Source organism: Theropithecus gelada, chromosome 8 (genome assembly GCF_003255815.1).
Source record: "Theropithecus gelada isolate Dixy chromosome 8, Tgel_1.0, whole genome shotgun sequence".
NCBI classification, from domain to species: Eukaryota; Metazoa; Chordata; class Mammalia; order Primates; family Cercopithecidae; genus Theropithecus; species Theropithecus gelada.
Window position 1 is genome coordinate 146,547,075 of NC_037676.1, and position 20,457 is coordinate 146,567,531.

The 20,457-nt window shown below is 62.8% G+C and overlaps 2 protein-coding genes and 1 pseudogene across 2 annotated transcripts in view; 1 reads left to right on the plus strand and 2 right to left on the minus strand.

The window, feature by feature from the left end:
- HSF1 (heat shock transcription factor 1) overlaps positions 1-6,753 on the plus strand; it is a 28,985-nt gene extending 22,232 nt beyond the window's left edge. Inside the window, exons 2-13 of the mRNA XM_025393622.1 lie at positions 1,255-1,363; positions 1,793-1,929; positions 2,110-2,234; positions 3,361-3,436; positions 3,508-3,569; positions 3,683-3,779; positions 3,877-4,013; positions 4,140-4,421; positions 5,677-5,782; positions 5,857-5,922; positions 5,996-6,065; positions 6,135-6,753. Coding sequence (XP_025249407.1) covers positions 1,255-1,363; positions 1,793-1,929; positions 2,110-2,234; positions 3,361-3,436; positions 3,508-3,569; positions 3,683-3,779; positions 3,877-4,013; positions 4,140-4,421; positions 5,677-5,782; positions 5,857-5,922; positions 5,996-6,065; positions 6,135-6,340 — 1,473 coding nt within the window. The 3' untranslated portion in view covers positions 6,341-6,753. The remainder of the gene's footprint in view (positions 1-1,254; positions 1,364-1,792; positions 1,930-2,109; positions 2,235-3,360; positions 3,437-3,507; positions 3,570-3,682; positions 3,780-3,876; positions 4,014-4,139; positions 4,422-5,676; positions 5,783-5,856; positions 5,923-5,995; positions 6,066-6,134) is intronic.
- Positions 6,603-19,195, minus strand: DGAT1 (diacylglycerol O-acyltransferase 1). The gene is made up of 17 exons (XM_025393623.1): positions 18,714-19,195; positions 13,323-13,410; positions 11,045-11,085; positions 10,852-10,937; positions 10,716-10,768; positions 10,480-10,585; positions 10,280-10,381; positions 10,114-10,188; positions 9,933-10,036; positions 9,804-9,842; positions 9,691-9,732; positions 9,564-9,608; positions 9,354-9,466; positions 9,208-9,273; positions 9,038-9,125; positions 8,870-8,932; positions 6,603-8,732 (listed from the first exon to the last, which is right to left on the minus strand). Exons 1-17 carry the CDS (start codon positions 18,920-18,922, stop codon positions 8,577-8,579), a joined length of 1,476 nt encoding a protein of 491 aa, XP_025249408.1. The 5' UTR covers positions 18,923-19,195; the 3' UTR covers positions 6,603-8,576.
- Positions 6,952-7,912, minus strand: LOC112630218 (annotated as a pseudogene).
- Positions 19,196-20,457: the final 1,262 nt, after the last annotated feature.

Genomic DNA, 20,457 nt, shown 5'->3' on the forward strand with positions numbered 1-20,457 from the left:
AAAAAAAAAAAAAAAAAAAAAAAAAGTTCACACAGCCCACCGTTCTTACTAAGATTCAGCTGTTTTTCTGGAATAAATGCTCCCCGTGCTACTGTAATTCTTTGGTTAATTTTCAGAGTTCTGGAAAGTTGGCTTGGCGTTTTTCACCCTCTCTCTCCTGCCTTGGGTCCTTTCCGTGATTGGTTCCCTCCCTAACGCATGCACATCCCTGTTTATTTCGCGTCTCTCTATATTGGAAAGCGGTTCTCCACTTCTAGTGCCATACCACGGGGGTTTTTCTGGCTTTTTTCCCTGTTTGCATCTGCAGCTCCCTTCCCTGGCAGGATAAATCTGCCCCACTGCCCTTCCCGTTTCTTCACTGGGTCAGCCGCCCCTTCCTGTGCAGACACCCCTCACCTCTCTCTGGCCCTGCTTCAGGCCCCCATTCCCTGCCGTGTGGGCTTCTCGCTGTCCCCTAAGCCTTCAGTGCCCCCTCTGAGCCACTGTGGCCACGGCCAGCAGGGATGCCTCCCTCTCCAGCTCCTCCTGATAGCTCTGGGCCTGAGCTTGGGAGAGAAATGGAAGAGGAAGAATATATGCAGTGTTTGACTGTCTCTGTTTCTCGTCTCACGTCACAAAACAAGAATGAATTTGGATTTCTGAACGCAAATGTGTTTTCCTCTGGAGTAATGAAATCAGGGCTCAATTTCCTTTGCTGTTCCTAAGGGAAATGTCCTGCTTAAACACCCATCCCGTGGGCATGGGCCAGAGTGCATCGGGTGCTTTGTGAGTGGAAACGTGGCCTTCTCTAGAACCCCTGGATAAAGCTAAATGCCTGTCCCATGGGCGTGGCCAGTGTGTGGCAGGTGCTTTGTGAGTGGAAACGTGGCCTTCTCTAGAACCCCTGGGTAAAGCTAAACCCCGTCCCGTGGGCGTGGCCAGAGTGCGGCAGGTGCTTTGTGAGTGGAAACGTGGCCTTCTCTAGAACCCCTGGGGAGGGGCTTCCCGGCTGTGAGGAAGGCCCCGCATCTGCCCACCGCCCAGTCCTGGGCCTCACAGTGAGGATGCAAGTCACGCTGCACAGATGAGGCCCGTGTGGCAGGTGGTCCCAGGAACGAACTCGCCTCCCCCCAGCCCCCTGGGCCTCCCATGGCCCCAGCCCCATCAGGTGGAACGTGCACTGCCTGCGCTCCAGAAGGGGTGGCCTGGGGAAGGGTGGTTTGGGCGCGCTGCCTCTTGCCACCACGCGTGACCCACCGTGTGTCTCCCTTTCAGAGTGGGAACAGCTTCCATGTGTTCGACCAGGGCCAGTTTGCCAAGGAGGTGCTGCCCAAGTATTTCAAGCACAACAACATGGCCAGCTTCGTGCGGCAGCTCAACATGTGTGAGTGCCGCCTCCGAGGTGGGGGAGGCGGACCTGCAGACGGTGGGACCCCAGCAGGAGGACCCTGTGGATGAAGGACGGAGCCCCCTGTGCTGGCTAAGGGCATGCCATGGAACCCAGCAAGCCTGGGGGCTGGGGGCAGCTGCCTCTTCCAAGGGGGAGGGTCCTCGTGGGTATGAACCTGGGGTCCCCAGGGAAGAACCATGAAGCCCGAGCTGTACTCCATGTGTATCAGGCGTGGGGAGCCCTGTGGGGACACAGGGTCTCACTTAGACCAAGACCACCCGGCCACCAGGCGTGGGCTCTGAGGGGCAGGGTGGGGTCTGACCGTGGCCAAGCTCCGCAGCAGCCTCCCAGGGCAGTGGCCGCTCTTTGAGGGGTCTTGGTCCCACCCTGAAGCAGAGCCGCCCCCTTCCCTGCTATGTGCAGATGGTTTCCGGAAAGTGGTCCACATCGAGCAGGGTGGCCTGGTCAAGCCAGAGAGAGACGACACGGAGTTCCAGCACCCGTGCTTCCTGCGCGGCCAGGAGCAGCTCCTTGAGAACATCAAGAGGAAAGTGACCAGTGTGAGTGCCGGCCCCGCACCCTCGCCCAGTCTCGCCTGCCATGGCTCTCCCCGCCTGGCCCTCCCTGAGAGCTCCCACTCCAGCCTGCCCGCTTCCTGAGGGACCCACTGCAGTGGACGAGCCTGAGCCTGCCAAGCTCCCAGGCCGATTCAGTGACCCCTGTCCCTCTCGGGGATCCAGGTGTCCACCCTGAAGAGTGAAGACATAAAGATCCGTCAGGACAGTGTCACCAAGCTGCTGACGGACGTGCAGCTGATGAAGGGGAAGCAGGAGTGCATGGACTCCAAGCTCCTGGCCATGAAGCAGTAGGTCCCACACCAGCACTGTGGGCTGCAGCAGGTGCTGTGGGGGCAGGGCCCTGTCCAGGGCTCCAGGTGCTCAGCCCCACCTCCTGCTCCACCCAGATCTATTGGGCCTCTGCCCCAGCCCCGCCGCCCATGGCTGCTGGGACCGGCCATTCTCCACGTGCAGAAGGGGGTCCAGAGGGTCCCTGTTCTGCACGTCCCCAGCGCTCTCTGGGCCATCCTGGCCTCCCGGGGTGTTGGCTTCCGCCTGGGCTCCGAGCTTGGCGGGACCTACCAGCCTACTTTTGAGGACAAGCCCTGCACAGCAGACCCATCCCACCCGCCTCGGGCCTGGGGTCAGACGCATCTCAGGCCCTTCCTGGAACCTCTGCCCCACACGTGCCTGGGCCTATGGAGCTAGCCCCCCAGCCCCTCCTCACCAGGACCCTGCGGCTCTGGGGAAACCTTAGCAGGGGCCTGACACATGGTGGCACCTGAGAAACTGAGGCAAGCCCACCTCAGAAGGCTGGCTCAGGTCTCGCATCCACTTTGGGGCTCCAGGCATGCGGGAACCCCAACCCCAGTTGGCCCCAAGAAGACTCACAGGCTTGGCGGGGCTCAGCCTCCCAGAGCAGCAGGAGCGCGCTCACGGCCCTGCTCAACTGGCTGGGGACAGCTCTCCCCCACCCCGTGGGGCCACCTCTGAGCCACTTCCAGGCCTGGCCCTGAGCACCTGCGGGACCCGGGACAGCCGGTGTCGCACCTGAAGAACGTCCTCCCTCAACCTGGCTTCTCAGGCCTCAGAAGGGCGGCTCAAGGGTCTGCTCCTGGCCTGTGTCCAAGGCAGCCCTCCAGGTGTTGGCCAGGATGGATGCCAGGATCTGGGTGCACCTGGATCCTGGTGCTCCCGTCCCCAACACCCTACCTGACACTAGGTGTTCCTGTCAGGGAGGGAGCAGTGGGACCAGCAAGCCCTGGCCCTGGCCCCCAGCCCTCCACACAGCAGTTCTCATCCTGGGGTGGGCCAGGCCAGACATGGTCATACTTAGCCCTGCTCCTGCCTGGTGGACGGGGAGGGTCTGTGGGGCTCCCTCAGCCCTGGGGCTCCTGGGATCGGGCCCCACTGACCCAGCCTGGTCTGTTGCAGTGAGAATGAGGCTCTGTGGCGGGAGGTGGCCAGCCTTCGGCAGAAGCATGCCCAGCAACAGAAAGTCGTCAACAAGGTGGGGGCAGGGCCAGAGGGCCGGCGGGGGCCCCACAAGGGCCGGGGTGACTGTGTCCTCTCTCCCCACAGCTCATTCAGTTCCTGATCTCACTGGTGCAGTCAAACCGGATCCTGGGGGTGAAGAGAAAGATGTGAGGTTTTGGGGACGCCTGCATCCGCCACCCAGGGCCCTGGGCCGTCCTCCTCCTCTGTCAGCTGTGCCCCGAGGTGGGGGGTGGCGGCTGACCTGCACCCTTCCCCACAGCCCCCTGATGCTGAACGACAGCGGCTCAGCACATTCCATGCCCAAGTACGGCCGGCAGTTCTCCCTGGAGCACGTCCACGGCTCGGGCCCCTACTCGGTGAGTGCTGGAGGCAGGGCACCCGTCCAGGCCTGCGGGCGCAGTGGGGTGTGCTGCCCTGGCCGGCGCTGCACGAGCCTCCTGTCTTTGATTGCAGGCCCCCTCCCCGGCCTACAGTAGCTCCAGCCTCTACGCCCCCGATTCTGTGGCCAACTCCGGACCCATCATCTCTGACATCACCGAGCTGGCTCCTGCCAGCCCCGTGGCCTCCCCCGGCGGGAGCATAGACGAGAGGTGGGGGCCGCATCACCCCAGCCATCCTGTCCCCCAACGAGGCGAGCCCCTGTGGGCCCAGGGCAGAGTTGGGGATGAGGTGGGGCTGGCCAAGACACCAGCTAACGTGGCCCCCCTCGTGTCCAGGCCCCTGTCTAGCAGCCCCCTGGTGCGTGTCAAGGAGGAGCCCCCCAGCCCGCCTCAGAGCCCCCGGGTAGAGGAGGCGAGTCCCGGGCGCCCATCTTCCGTGGACACCCTCTTGTCCCCGACCGCCCTCATTGACTCCATCCTGCGGGAGAGTGAACCTACCCCCGCCTCCGCCACAGCCCTCACGGACGCCAGGGGCCACACGGACACCGAGGGCCGGCCTCCCTCACCCCCGCCCACCTCCACCCCTGAAAAGTGCCTCAGCGTAGCCTGCCTGGACAAGTGAGTGCCACCCCACCCACAGCCCCTGGAGGCACAGCCCTGGGCTTCAGCTCAGACTGTCCCAGAGGGCTGAGCAGGGCAGCTGGCAAGGCAGGACCCTACCCCTAACCTCAGAGCTCGGGGCTGGGGAGGGAGACAGGTGCCAAACAGATCACCCCACAATCCCAAACGCCACAGAAGCCAAGGGCGTGTCCGGGCAGGCTGCTGGGCCCTGCTCTCAGCCACCCCTCCTGCTGCTGCCACCCTCTCGCCACAGGCCACAGGTCCTGGCAGGTCGTGCTGCCCAGACAGATGGCAGGAGATGGTGAGCAGGGCCTGGCCTCCACACCCCCAGGCTTGCCCAGCCCCTGCCTGCAATGGGGGCTCTTGTTTTTGTATCTTGCAGTTTGGCTCGCACTCCACAGATGTCTGGGGTCGCCCGCCTCTTCCCCTGCCCCTCTTCCTCTCCGCATGGCCGAGTCCAGCCAGGGTTAGCGCTGACCCCACTGGGGTGGGAGGAGGGCCCTGCCAGAGCTCGGGCCCTCCCACATAGCCATGGACCAGACCCAGCCTGACGGGGCATGAGCATCGGGTCTGGGCGGCATCGTCCTAAGCTCCTCTGTGGCTGGGGCTCAATGTCATCATGGCTCCCCTGGCCATGGGCCTGTGGTCATTGCCTGTGACAGGGACAGGTCTCCCTGGCCTGGCACGGCCTCTGGTGCTGGCAGGCTCCAAACTGTGGTGCTGACTGCACTTCCTGCCAGGCGGGGTCTCCAGGGCACCTCTGGTACCCAGCCTGGCTGCCTGTCCCATGACCCAGGTGTGCCCCATGGCCTAGTGCTTTCTTGGTCACAGCCACCAGACCGTGGGTCTCATTCCCACAGCAGCACCAGGGCAGGGACTGAGCCACCCACACACTGAGCACAGCCCCAGCCGTTTTCCCAGTGTAACAGGAAACCTCACCAACCCTGAAAACTGAAATCCCTGATCCTCGTGCTAGAGCTGAATACGCCCCTTGTCTCCTGGGTCCTCTGCCACCAAGGCCTCCAGGCCTCATGGCAAAGGGATGCCCAGCATGGGCCCAGCCGCACCCGAGGGCACAGAGCCTCCACCACCTTCCAGGCAGTCCTCGAATGCACTGCCCCCTCCAGCCTGTGCAGGCATACACGGGGGTGCGGCCTGGGGGATACAGTCAAGGGGAGCCCTTCTCCCACAGGAGCGCATCGGGGTGTGGGGCCTGGGGCACTGGTTCAGCTACCCCCTCATCCCGGGCCAGGAATGAGCTCAGTGATCACTTGGATGCTATGGACTCCAACCTGGACAACCTGCAGACCATGCTGAGCAGCCACGGCTTCAGCGTGGACACCAGCGCCCTGCTGGACGTGAGTCACATCCTGTCCCGCCCCGCCCCGCCCCGCCCCCAGGTGCTGTTCTGACTTCCCTCCCTCCTCCGCAGCTGTTCAGCCCCTCGGTGACCGTGCCCGACATGAGCCTGCCTGACCTTGACAGCAGCCTGGCTAGTGTGCGTAGGCGGGCGGGGGGTGAGGGGGAACAAGACCAGCAGGAGCGCTCACGATACCATCTCCACCCCACAGATCCAAGAGCTCCTGTCTCCCCAGGAGCCCCCCAGGCCTCCCGAGGCGGAGAACAGCAGCCCGGATTCAGGTGAGCCAAGTCCCACCAGCCCCCTCTCTGCCCCGACCCCCCACCGCCTTGACACCCCCACCCCCGCAGGGAAGCAGCTGGTGCACTACACAGCACAGCCACTGTTCCTGCTCGACCCCGGCTCCGTGGACACCGGGAGCAGCGACTTGCCGGTGCTGTTTGAGCTGGGGGAGGGCTCCTACTTCTCCGAAGGGGACGGCTTCGCAGAGGACCCCACCATCTCCCTGCTGACAGGCTCAGAGCCTCCCAAAGCCAAGGACCCCACTGTCTCCTAGATGCCCCGGAGGAGCTGGGCCAGCCGTGGCCTGCCCACCCCCACCCCCAGTGCAGGGCTGGCCTTGGGGAGGAGAGGCAGCCTCAAGGTCCTGGGCACTGGTGGGTTGGCCACCACAGCCCCAGTAGGACAAACAGGGGCTCAGGTCTGGGCAGCACCTCTGGTCAGGAGGGTCACCCCGGCCTGCCAGTCTGCCTTCCCCCAACCCCGTGTCCTGTGGTTTGGTTGGGGCTTCGTAGCCACACCTGGACTGACCCTGCAGGTTGTTCATAATCAGAATTGTATTTTGGATTTTTACACAACTGTCCCATTCCCTGTTCCATAGAGATATACAGATATATACACACAGGTGGATGGACGGACGGACGGACGGACAAGACAGGCAGAGATCTATAAACAGACAGGCTCTATGCAGTGGCCTCCCATGTGTTTCCTCTGTCCCAGGGTAGTACGGTGGATGGGGGTGCAGTGAGGAGGAGCCCAGGGCACAGAAGGGCTGGGCTGCAGTGGCCTCCTGGGGGAAGGCGGACGCTTGCAGCTAGCCCCATGCCTGCCCAACTCCGCAGGACCAGAGACCGGGGTGGGCACCCTGGCCCTGCAGGTCTCTCGTTGTCAGAGGACCACCAGGAACCCCATTCCCAAGGTGTTTGCACTCAGGGACAGGGGATGCAGGGCAGGCACACTGTCTTCCTGCCATAGCCAGCGCCCTCCTATGTAGGCACAGGCAACAGGAGCCTGTCCCATAGCTTCAGGGTTTTCCACTCAGCCTGGTGGAGGAAGGGAAGGGGGCCTGGGGTGGGCAGTGGAGCAGGCTTTGCTTCTTTATCTGGCAGCAACAGCTTGTTCTTGAGCTCCATTGGCCAACAGGTGGGGAGAGGCACAGGAACCTATGTGGGATGGAGGAATCGAACCCACACCTGTCCCCCTACCAGGAGCTCACCCACTACCACCATCCTCAGCAGGGCCCAAGGAAATGCCTCCACCTCAGGGCCCACCAGCCCCCACTGGGGTAGAGGAAGGGTACCACCAAGGTAGCCCGCTCTCCCCCCACACCACCACAGTCCAGCAGGTTGCTGATGAGGCCCCCAGTGCAGTCCTGGGACCCTGTGCAGGGCCTTCTCAAACACCTGCCTTGTTGGGCCATAGCTGCAGGTCTGGGGGCACCAGGGCCTGGTCCAGTCTTGGGATCTTTAATCAAGCAGTCACCCCAGCAAGGTAAGGCAGCAGCAGGGCCCTGGGGTTACCCCTGACCTCCCACTGTGACCAGGGGGTGCCCCATCTGTCCAGCTTGGTGGATTGCAGGGCCTGGAAACAAGGTGTCCTGAAGGCTGTGGGGCTGCACTGTCTGCACTGCCCAGCCTGGTGCCAGAAGAGCAGAGGGCAAGGCAGGCCTAGGGATCAAGGGTGCCCCAACCTCGTGGAGGGCAGCTGAGAGCCACCAGATTCCAAGTGAAGGAGAGAGGCTGCCAAACTGAGCCCTGCCCCAAGGCAAATAGCCATGGACATAGCCATTGTGTACTGTAGCCCCTCGGCTCACCAGACCCACACCAGAAAGGCCCTGTGGACTGCCCATCCCTGGGCCACCCTGGCTGGAGCCCACTTCCAACAAACACAGGGCGACCTCTTCCCAAGCTGAGGCTGAGCACAGTGGGTGCAAGTCGGCCAAGCAGGCTCATCCTGCACCAAGCCAGAGTGCTGATTCCCTCACACCCAGCAGGGGTGGCGCCAGGAGAGGATGCCTGAGCTGAGCTTTTCTAGGTAGGGGAGTGTGGGGAATGGGGGTGTCTGCCTGGCCTTGCACTCCCCCTACCGGGCATGCCCACCCTGTTGCAGTGGAGCTGCCTCTCCCCAGCAGGTCCGGGGACGTCAGGCCTCCTGGCCCCTGGAACAGCTGTCCACATGGCTCTGGCAATCACCCTTGTGGGTGTGGCCATACCTCCCACCAGTCCCCAGGCCCCTGGCAGGCTGAAGAGGTCACTGGACAGCACTTTATTGACATCCTCGGACCCGGGGCAGGGTCAGCAAGACTCCCAGCTGGCATCAGCCTGTGTCTGGCCTGCTGTCGCCATCCCTGAGGGGTGCAGGACAGAGCCCCATAGGGGCAGAGAGGCCTCCCTGGGACAGGAGGAGGGTGCTGTGCAGCCAGGCCCATCCCCAGCACTCGAGGCCCAGGAGGAGAGGCGGACTCTGGCAGCGGGTGTGAGGTGGCAGTGAGAAGCCAGGCCCTTGGGTGCAGCTCAGGCCCCTGCCACCGGGGCCTCATAGTTGAGCACGTAGTAGTCATGGACGTACATGAGGACGGCTATTGGCTGTCCAATGATGAGCGTCAGCCATACAGCGGCGTTGCCATAGTTGCCCTGGAAAAAGCGGCCCACGAACCAGGCCAGTGGTATCTGGGGAATGAGGGGCCAAGTCAGTCGGCCATGGTGACCACAGGGCTGGGGGCTTCAGGGTCCCTGGGCATGGGGGGTCAGCCCAAGGGCTCAGGCAGGGGGTAAGTGGGTGAGGAGGCCACGTAGGGGTCGCTCACCTGAGCCATCATGCCCGTGAACGCCCAGAGGCGGAACATTCGCAGAGGGACGCTCACCAGGTACTGAGGTGGGAGGGAGAGAAGATGTCAGGGAGGGGGAACCAGCCATCCCTGCCGTGGGCATACCCCTGCCCAGGGATGAGGCAGGACGTCCCACAGAGCACTGACCTCATGGAAGAAGGCCGAGGCCAGGAACACCCCTATCCTGGCCATCCACCTGCTGCTGCCCCGTCGAAGCATGGGCTTGTAGAAGTGTCTGCAGAGGGGGAGTGTGGAAAGGGGTTCAGGGTCATGGCCATGTTCCACATCTCACACACACATACACACACCCCACCTACCTGATGCACCACTTGTGCACGGGGATGTTCCAGTTCTGCCAGAAGTAGGTGACAGACTCGGAGTTCCTAGGGGCCAAGAGACCACAGGGGGATCAGAGCACACCATGGCCCATCCCAGCCCCCAGGGACACCCCAGGGACACTCACCACCAGTCCCGGTAGAACTCCCGGTCTCCAAACTGCATGAGCTCAGCCACGGCATTCAGGCAGGAGTGGAAGAGCCAATAGAAGAAGATGAGCCAGATGAGGTGGTTGGGGACCTGGCAGGGGGTGGGGGTGGGCACCAAGTTCTAGAACCTTCCCCCACATGCCACCATGCCCTCCTGTCCCGCCCACGCGCCACCTGTCCGCACTCACCGCCAGCTTCAGGAGGCGCTCGATGATGCGTGAGTAGTCCATGTCCTGCAGACACAAGCCCTTCAGCCAGCCGTGCTCCCAGCCACTCCCCAGCCACCCCAGCCACAGGAGCACCTGGGCCGCTCACCTTGAAGGGCTTCATGGAGTTCTGGATGGTGGGGACCATCCACTGCAAGGGAGGGCACCGTGTCAGCTCCCAGCCACACCCAGCTGCACCCAACCCCACCCCACCCCACTTACCTGCTGGATCAGCCCCACCTGAAGCTGGGTGAAGAACAGCTAGGGGGGAACCAGAGAGCAGCCAGCTGAGGCCTTGGCGAGCCTGGAGGACCCCAGCCTCCAGTGGCCGCCCCCAGCCCCCAACCTCACCATCTCAAGGATCCGTCGCAGCAGAAAGCGCTTCCGGATGCGGGGAGAGCGGGGAAAGTTGAGCTCGTAGCACAAGGTGGGGGCGAAGAGGAAGTAATAGAGATCTGGAATGGGCATAGGGGATTGGTTCCAGAACAGACCCGGCCTGTGCCCCGCACCTCAGCCCCACAGAGGTCCTCACCGCGGTAGGTCAGGTTGTCCGGGTAGCTCACGGTGTGCGGGGCAGCGGCACTGCTGGCTTTCTTCCCCGCAGAGGCTACGAACACAGCAGAGTGGGAGGCGGGGAGTGGGGCCCTGCTGCTGCCCAGCCCCTCAGCGGGCAGCCCCAGCCCCCAGCAGCCCCTTACCAGCCTTGGCCCTGGCCCTGCGGCACCACAAGTTGACATCACGGTAGGAGAAGAGCTTGAGGAAGAGGATGGTGTGCACCATCAGCGCCAGCAGGGAGCCCACTGTGGGAGAGGTGGGCTCAGGCCTCCACAGGGCCACAGCCAGAGGCCACGCCCGTGGCTGGCCCAAGACAGCTGGGCAGGGTGGGATGGGGGCGCACCTGGAGTGATAGACTCAACCAGTAAGACCACAGCCGCTGGGAAACACAGAATGGTGGCCAGGTTGGCCACATGCAACAGCAGTCCCGCCTGCTCCGTCAGGGCACCCTGGAGTGGGGGGCAGAGTACTCAACCAGGGCGCCTATTGCCTGGGGGAGGGGCTGCCAGGCCCGGGAGCCGCTCCTCCCAGGAGCGCACACAGCAGGGTAAGCACACACAGGTGAGGGGCACTGCTTACCACCGCCAGGCGCTTCTCAACCTGGAACGCAGCCACAGCAAAGACATTGGCCGCTGTGGACAGAAGCACCAAGGCACAGGTTCAAGGCTACGTCAGCCTGATTCCCACCCAAGGCCCTCCTCAGAGCCCAGCTCACCAATAACCAGGCACGGGGCGGGCCAGCTATAGGGATCCTTCAGGAACAGAGAAACCACCTGGATGGGGTCCACCAGGATGCCATACCTGGGAGTGGAGGGATGGGGGCCTGAGTGGGTGGCAGGTGGGGCTATGGGGCAGGGCCTGGACAGGCCATGGGTGGGGCAGGGGTGGGACCTGGCAAAGGCACTCACTTGATGAGGTTCTCCAGAAATAACCGGGCATTGCTCAAGATCTGCGAGGGACGGACAGGAGGGTGCAGCCCCTTTAGTCCTGGCCACAGGGCACTCACCCCAGATCCTCCCAACACCTCTGGGCACGTCCCCAGCCTGAGCTCAGGGTGGCAGCCTCAGGCTTGCAGACCCAGCCCTGTCTGGTCTCCATGCCACTCTCCGAGACTTAGCACCCACCTCAGCCAACACCAGTGCTGGGCAAGGGGAAGTCCCTCCCTGTCCCCATCACACCAGAGGGGCCCGCATGGAGGGAACAGCCAGCAAGACCAACCAACCCTGCCAGACGCCTGGGCCTTCAGGAGCAGAAAGACCAGCTGCTGAGCTGCTCATATCCCTCCTGCTGAGCCAAGCCAGTGAGGGACCCAAGGCTCCCACAGCCAACCACACCAGAGAGACAGCCCCAGAATACAGGCCTGCCCAGGGAGGCCTGCCCTAAGGAACCAGTCCCTACTGGTGGCCCAGGCTGAAGGGAGGGAGTTGCCTACCCTTTCTCTGCAGGAGCAGTGCCCAGCTGTGTGGCAAGGGGGGCTGGGCCTGGAGTGCTTCCCAGGGCTTGTGCCCCTCCTACCTCTTCTGCTTCCTGCAGCCCTCCAAGCCTTTGACACTTGGCTCCAAAGCAACTTCCCAGGACTGAGCCCCCATGGGAAAAGGCTCCTGGGACTAGCCTGGAGCTGGGTGCTTGGTCTCCCTCTGCAAGGACAGGAACCTCCTCCTTCATCTTACAAGCACTACCAACACCTCCATGAGCTGGGCCCCAATGCCACAGACCTGGCTTACCACCCAGAGCTCAGGCCTCACGCGGTGGTGAACTGGTGCTGGGGAAAAGGGTCGCTGGCAAGGAAACACTGAGGGTCTCTTGCCTGGGTGGTCAGGGAAGGCTTCATGAGAGAGGAGACTGCTTCAGAGAGACAAGGGCCACTGCCCCGCCTCCCTCAGTTGCAGGGCTGACACACAGGCCTTCTGCACGGACACATGTGGCCCACACTGTCACTGGCCTCTCCTGAGGGCTGACAATAGGCAGGTGCCAAAGCTGCCAATGGGCGGTACCCATCTCCAAGCCCAGGCCACAGAGGGAATGCAACAGGCAGCCCAGAGCGGGACACATGCCCGGGACTGGGGGTCATGGGGGAGCCAAAGCAGGGAAAAGGCTTCAGGGCTGGACCAAAGGGCCAGGCAGGCCCAAGAGATTGGGGAGAATACACAGTGCTGCCTGGGTTGCACAAGGCCCAGCCTGGGCCAGGAATGGGCTGCGTCTCCTGAGTGCTGGGCTGGCGCTGGGCCCACTGTCCTCCTGCCTGGCCAGCTTCTCAGCCACCAGGCCTCGTGGGCCTCCACAGCTGGCCACCCCCAGGGAACCTCCCAGGACTATGGGCAGTGGGGGTGTGGATGTGCAGCCCCTTCCACGTGGTTAGCCACAGGAGCAGCACCCAAGGCCAGAGACAGACACGCCTGGGTGAAGGTCAAAGGCCTCGAGCCACATCAGCCCTGAGTGGGGGAGGCTGGACCCAGACAGCCCTTGCCCCTGACCTGCCCTGTGGGTGCCCCTTTGAGCCCTAGATTCCAACTACTTCTGGGGTGGGGCTGGCAGCCCCACCCCACGAAGTGCCAGTGGGAAGCAGACCCAGAGGCATCAGGCCTTGGACGTGGCACAGGGCTCCATCTAATCACCTTCCTGGGGGGCTCCTAGGACCCACAGCTGAGGGAAGGGGCCAGGAGGACTGCAGAGTAGTGGCCAGGCCTGCACGGTTCCATACCCACGCAGGCCATGTGGCATAGCACAGGAAGTTCTTCTCACATCCCCTGCCAGAGAGGCCTTGTGTCCACAGAGCATGCAGTCCACTCTCCCACCAGCCTAGGGCAAGACCGCTCCACCCTGCCCTCCATGGAGGCCCTGCATCCCTCAGACCCAGCTCACAACACACAGGCTCCAGCCAGGCACTGCTCAGCCTCCCCATGCCCACACCACATCTGCAGGGCCCTCCTGGGATCCAATGGGGAGCAGCAAGTATATGGTGCACGGGCGCCCAAGTGACCACAGCAGGGGCAGCTACTGCCACTCCCCTCCCCAACAGTCCAGTGCTGGTGGCCACATGGAGGTGCAGCCTGCTCCACACACCCCAGCCCACAGGGGCTCCAGCCCCAACACCCTGGGTGGCAAAGCCTGTTCCCAGGCAAAGGCCTACCTGGGGCAGAGCCCCACCTAGACCTAGACCTGCTCCCAACACCATGTCCCACTCACCAGCATCACCACACACCAGTTCAGGATGCCACGGTAGTTGTTGAAGCCACTGTCAGAGCTGAACAAAGAATCCTGCAGGCGATGGCACCTGACAGAGCACAACACAAGCACCCGCTGAGTGGACACCAGCAGGCAGGGCCGCCCTCGCAGGATCCAGGCCCCCACCCCAGCCTCCTCGTCTGCCCTCAGGCCCCACTCCCTATTTACAACCAGGAGGAGAAACCAGGCAGAGCCACACTGTGGCCTCAAGACCTACAGCGGGCAAAGCTCTCAGGACCCCTAGAGCCTGCACCTCCAAGCAGTGGGAAGAGCACGTCAGAGTCAGGAGAAGCAAGCTCAGCTGGCCCTACCTGGACTGGACCTACATGGAGCTTGGACACTCCAGGTCTCACTCTCCAGAGGCCTCTGGCCACTGCCACGCACTCTGGCTGTGGACTAGCACTGGGGCCACAAGCAGGGTCCCACCTGGGGATGGACCAGGGGGCACTGCCCAGCACTGTGGGGACCAAGTGGTGAGGGTTGAGTCCACCCTATTCAGTGGGCCCATCCCAGCACCCGGAAGCCAAGGGGTCCCCCACACTTGGACGTGCAGGCTCAAACTGGCAAAGGCAGGCCAAGCGCCAGCCACACACCAGCCTTCCCAGAGGCAGGGATCCAGCCCTCATGTGCCGGTGTAGCATCCACTTGTTTGTGATGTGTTCCAGCCCAAGCTGAGGGGGCTGAAAGGAACCCACCCAGGGCTAGGTGATTGCTGGCCAAGAGGCTTCCAACAGAGGCGGGCGCCCACCCATGATCTCCCAACCAGTGCTGGAGGGGCACAGGCAGACCCTGCCTGTGGTCCTCAGCATACCGCACAGGTGGAAGAGGGCACCCAGCCCAACAGAGGGACTGCCATATAGCTAGGACAAGGATAGCAGGAGCTTGGCCAGGCCCCACACGTCCTAGGAAGCAGTGCTGGCTCACATACACTAGCTGCAGGCCCGCCTCACCCCCCAGCTGCCGTGCCACCAAGAAACCACACACAGCATTGACCAAGTCCTCAATTTTGTAAGAGGAGAGGCCAGACCTCCCTTTCCCTCCCCCATACACATTTGTCCCTCAGAGTCCCTAGGCAGGGAGAGTGGGCCTGAGAGTGATGGCAGGAGCCCCGTGAGGCAGATGCCCTCAGGGTGCCCAAGGCAAGCTAGCTAGGATTGGGGTCGACAGTCAGACGGCCCTGCCCAGGAGGCAAAGGGCCAGGGAGGCCAAGAGGCAATGCCAACAAGCCCAACCTTTGCCCCCCAAGACCAAGGTTGGTGCAACACCTGCCCCATCTACACCTACACGGTTCCTGACAAGTCTACACTGTTCCACAAAACCCAGGCAGGGAGGATGGTCACACCTTTCCCTCTGCCCATTTAGACTGGAACACAGGGGCAGGCAGCTCCACCCCAGCCCCTGCTTCTCCCAGCTCCAGCCTGAGCGTCCTGTGTCCACCCACCAGGTCCATCTTGGGCCATGCAGTGAGGCTGTGGTCTCCACCTGAGCCTCCGTCCTACCCCCTCCCCAAGTTGGCAGCTGCCTTCCCAACTGACCATGGCCCTTGGCTCATCTCCCCAGCCTACTCCACTTATTGCCTGCCCACAACCAGGAGGCTGGGTGTGGATGCCGCAAGAGCCCCAGCACCAAGACAGGAGCAGGGGCACGAGGCCCAGCTGCCCAGCAGCCTCTCTGAGCTGTCTGCTGGACTGGGCCTCTCCACTGCCCCCTCTTCCCAAAGTTCAAGCCCATTTGTTTTCAGCAGAACAATCCCAAGCCTCAGGGTTGGCCGCCTTGTACCACAACCTACCAACCACAGCTGTTTCACAACAGTGTGACCCCTGCCCCCTTTGAGCCACCAAGGACACCATGCTGGCTTTATCCGTGCCCATCTCCCAAGATGAAAACAGGAGTCGGGAAAGGGTGGTGCTTCCCAAAACTCACTGCAGACAATCCTATACAAGCTTTCTCAGGGGCCCCTCGACAGGCTTCCAAGGCCTTCCTTAACCCAGCCACGCCCTTGCCTCAGGCCCTTCACAGGCCTGACCAGCCCTACCAGGAGGCAGCACCCCCACTGCGCTACCCCTACCCCTCACAGGCCCCCATGAGCAGGAAGCCCCAGTCCACCAGTGCCCACAGAGCTCCAAGCAGCCAGTGCGGCCAGGGGCAAGTGGGCTAGAGGGCAGGCAGGCTGCATGGAGCGGCATGGGGAGGCGGGATCTGCCCCTGTGCCCACAGTACCTTTGTCCACCCTCTTACCTACTGGAGGGCCTGCCCAAGCCTCTGCACCTTCCAGCTGTCCCTGCACCCACTCCCTAGTCCAAGAAGACTCGGAGCAGCCTGCCCTCCCTCCTGCAGCCCCAGGCCCACCCAGCCAACAGGATCCTCTCAGTCTCACAGCAACACCGAGACCTTGGCACATGCCCACCCGCCACCCTGTCTCCAGGTTCAAAGTGTGTCCAAAGGCACAGGTCCCAGTGAGTCCCACACTTGGGGCCCACACAGTGCAGCTCCAGGGCCAAATATAATGAGGAGGGGGCAGAGTCCAGCTCTGCTCCCAGCTGCCACCTCCTTCCCTCTGGCCTCTGGGCTGGGCCTGGGTTCAAGATGGTTGGGGCAGGCTCCCTGCACCTCGCAGACCCTGCTGGAGAGAGGAAGGGAGAGTCAGAGAGGACACCCCAGGGACAAAACACCCTGGGAGAAGCCAGAAACCGGAAGGGCCCGACTGGGGTGCCTGTGAGCAGAGGGCTGCTGGGTGTGTGCAAAGAGCGTGGCAGGAGTGAACCACAGGCAGAGCAGAAAGGGGTGCCCTCTCCTGCCTGCCTCATAGCCTCACCTTGCCACGGGGCCGGAAGAAAGGAGCTCACACCCAGAGCCCAGCCCTAGGTGAGCAGGAAGTGTCCGTGAGGGGAGGAGGCCCCGAGCTCAAGGAGTAATGAGGAAGCGGCAGAGAGGAAAGGCTGGGCTGGGCCAAGAGCTGCAGGAAGCGGGAGGGAGGGGAGGCTGTGAGGCTGACAAGGGGGTGCGCTAGAGGCCAAGTCCCAGGAGGGCAGGCAGAGCAAGGCCTGACCCAGAGAGCAGGGAGAAGAGTCCAGTGGCCACAGCCAGTGGGGCCCCAAGCCCTGCTGCATCCCCAGGTCTGAGGGACAAGCACACATGGCCTGCAAGTCCTGGAGACACAGAAGCAGATGGACTTTTGGTCTCAGCCTCCCAGGAAGGCCTCACCTCTGCCATCTACTGCCCCTCTTCCCAAAGAGAGACGACCTCAATGGCAGGGACAGGGACTCACCAGGCCTCTCCCACGAGCTCTGCACCCATCCCACACCAGCAGAAGCACAGGAAAGGCTCGCTGGTTTGCAAAGCAGGAAGGTGACTACTCTCCCCTGTCTACCCCCGGATGGCAGCTTGGCCCAAAGCTGGGACTACCCTCATCTCACACTTAAAAAAACTCAATTCCCCGCTGGGCGCGGTGGCTCACACCTGTAATCCCAGCACTGTGGGAGGCCAAGGCAGGTGGATCACCTGAGTTCAGGAGTTCTAGACCAGCCTGACCAACATGGAGAAACCCTGCCTCTACTAAAAATACAAAATTAGCTGGGTGTGGTGGCACGTGCCTGCAATCCCAGCTACTCGGGAGGCTGAGGCAGGAGAATCTCTTGAACCTGGGAGGCGGAGGTTGAAGTGAGCCAAGACTGTGCCACTGCACTCCAGCCTGGGCAACAAGAGCGAAACTTGTCTCAAAAAAAAAAAAGAAAAAAAAGAAAAGAAAAAAAAAGAGATCTCAATTCCCACATCCTCCACAGGTCATGTAGCCATCCCCACTGCCTCCTAGAGAGAGAGTAACTCCAGGGGCCACACCTCCTTTTCTTTTTTTTTTTTTTTTTTTTTTTTTTTTTTTTTTTTTTGAGACGGAGTCTCGCTGTGTCTCCCAGGCTGGAGTGCAGTGGCGTGATCTCGGCTCACTGCAAGCTCCGCCTCCCGGGTTCACGCCATTCTCCCGCCTCAGCCTCCCAAGTAGCTGAGACTACAGGCGCCCGCCACCACGCCCGGCTAGTTTTTTGTATTTTTTTTAGTAGAGACGGGGTTTCACCATGTTAGCCAGGATTACACCTCCTTTTCAGGCAGGAGGTGCCTAGGCCAGCCTCCCTCATCAGCACCCCAGACCCACAGCGGGCCAGCACCCCTCTCAGGAGGGCCACCCTCCTCCCCACAGCGCCTTCATGGCCTCCATGCCTGACCTTTGTCCACACTGCTCCATGCCTGCCTCTAGCTGAGGTTATCTTATCTCCCAGATGAACTGAGCACCCTGAGGGCCACGACAGTGCCTGCCCTCCCCCAGTCCCCTCCCCATGGTGCCCAGTGAAGGAAAGCTCTGTTCTTGTTCACTGAGAGAGCAAATCATTGCCAACTAAATGTCCAAAATCAGCCAACTTCTACCTTGATAACCTCTAGGCCCTCAGTTGCCCTCTAAATCAAAGCCCCTGAGGATCCCTGGGCCAGGGTAAAGGCCATCAAGGGGGGATGGAGGGTGGCAAGGGGATTGCTCAAGGCCAGCTTAGAGGAGGAAGCCAATGCCCAGGCTGGCCAAGTCCTCCCCATGGGCCATGGTTCTCTCCCTCCACCGCTCTCTGTCAGTCATCCAGCTGAGCCGGGTACCCGCCTACGGGTATGTCCACCACCCCAAGACCCCACCCCCCACCTGGAGGGTGGAAGTCCCAACACAGAACCCAACTCTCTGTCCCTACAGCAGACACTGGTTCTGGCAACATCAGCAGTGCTCCAGGCCAGCCTAACCACTGGAGAAATGAAGGGGCCACGAAGCCACTCTCAGGAGGGTCTGCAAGGACAAGAATGCCTCTTACACTGTCCTTTGTCCGGGGCAGCTGCTGATTCCCCCGTCCTCGGACAGGCCTGGGCTCCCGCTGGCCCCTCCCTGGCAGGCCAGCCGTCCTCGAGGGACTCTTTCCTGCCTGCAAGGCACCGCTCAGAGCACCAAGAAGGACCCATCACCACAAACTGCCCAGATCTCATCTGACTCCTTCCAGATAAGGGGACACTGTCCAGGGCGGGGACCCCACCAGCCCGCCCCTCGAAAAGCTCCTCGGGAGCCCCTGAGGATGCACAGACCCAAGAGGATCTGAACGCGGGACCCCTGCCGGCTCCCCTCTGCCTGGGCAAGGCCAGCTCCCGAGCCCCTACCCAGTGACCTTGTCAGGTGACTCTCCCCCCTAAGCCTCAGTTTCCCCACAGAGCCCACAGGGCACACCGGTCCCCCCTTAGCCCATGTTCTCGGACTCGGAGCTCGCGCTTCGGCCAACCCCGGAGAGTCGCGGGGCCCTGGGTCAGAGGTTAGGGGTTCAGGCGCTTCGCTACCTCAGCTCCCAGTGGCCGCTGGCCACGCCGTCGTCTGCGTCCTTGCTGGGGGCCGGAGCTGGCGCGTCCCCCGCGGCTCCCATGTCGGGGCCCGCAGCAGCGTCCCGCACCTCCTCTTCCGCCGCCGCAGGCCCGCCGCCGCCGTGGCTCGAGGGCCGCGACCCTGTCCTCCGGCGCCGAGAGCCGCCCGCGCCGCCGCGGTCGCCCATGGCCTCAGCCCGCGGCAAAGCTTAGGCCCGCCGGGTTCGCAGCGCGCGAGGCCCGCGGCCCCACCTCCGGACCTTCGGCAACGGCCGCCGCCGCCCCCTGCCGGCCGCCGTAGCCCGGGTGCCCGCTCCACCGGCGCTTTCCACCCGCCCGCGTCGTGCCCGTAGGCCTCAAGGATCGCGGCCGCGTCGCTCCGGAGCCGCTAACTAACGGGCGGCCGCCTCTCACGTCCATTTGTAGTCCGCGGCCGACCTGAGGCGGGGCCTGGAGAGGCTAACGGAGAGCAGAGCACCCTGGGAGCCGTAGTCGCCGCGGGCGCGCCGGCGCAGAGCACCCTGGGAGTCGTAGTCGCTCGCTGGGCCGGGGCTGCGGGCTGCAAGTGCGTCCAGCGGGAACGGACCTCGCATCGCCCCCGCGTGGTCCCGGGGTCCTGTCCCGGGGTGCGCCGGGCCCCGGCTTCCTGGCCGCTGTGCTCCGCCCCTCGTCCCACTTGTGTACACACGGGGTCTCAGCGACTCGCTCGGGGCAATCATTTAGGAAGCGCCTAGTGCGCCACGGTCCAGCTGCCCAGGCCCGTGTCCGCGGCGGCTCGCGTCGCCGGCCACCCAGCGCGTTGGTTTCCGCGCGCGCAGCTTACGGTAACGTCCCTGGCGCGCTTGTGCTCCGCGAGCCCTCTGGTTACCCCGGCAGGAACCTGCTTTTCTTCACCTTAGGGGACGTCAGACAAGGGCCAGGTCAGAAGACCAAGCTGGAGAAGTGCACCAGGCCCTGCGTCACCAGGACGCCTGCCTTGCACGCGACTCCCAGGCTCTCCACCTCCCCGCCTGCAGAGCCCGGCGAGAGGAGGGCGAGGGCGCGAGCGAGGGCGAGGGCGCAGGCCCCTTAGTGGTGTCTCCTCTGCCCACCCACTCCCTCCACAAGGAGCTCCACTTCCCTCAACTCTCAGGGCCTCCCAGTTTCCAACCTGGGCCAGCCTCTCCAGGATGTCAGAAGTCTGGGGCGCTGGATTGCCAGGACTCAAGAGGCTTCTGTGCATTTGCACAGCCTGTGCAACCGCCCTGTTGTTGTTTGTTGTTATTTTTTCTTTTTTCTTTTTTTGAGACAGAGTCTCGCTGTGTCGCCAGGCTGGAGTGCAGTAGCGCGATCTCACCTCCCTGCAATCTCCGCCTCACGGGTTCAAGCGATTCTCCTGCCTCAGCCTCCCGAGTAGCTGGGACTACAGGTGCGTGCCACCACACCCAGCTAATTTTTGTGTTTTTAGTAGAGACGGGCTTTCACCATGTTGGCCAGGCTGGTCTCCATCTCCTGACCTCATGATCCGCCCACCTCGGCCTCCCAAAGTGCTGGGATTACAAGTGCAAGCCACCATGCCCCGCCTGCTGTTATTTTTTCTAAAGACTGGAGTCTCACTATTCTGCCCAGGCTGGTCTTGAACTCCTGGCCTCAAGCAATCCTCCCACCTCAGCCTCTGAAGGTGCTGGGATTACAGATATGAGCCACCGGTCCAGCCACCTTGTATGTTAAATGAAGCAACTAC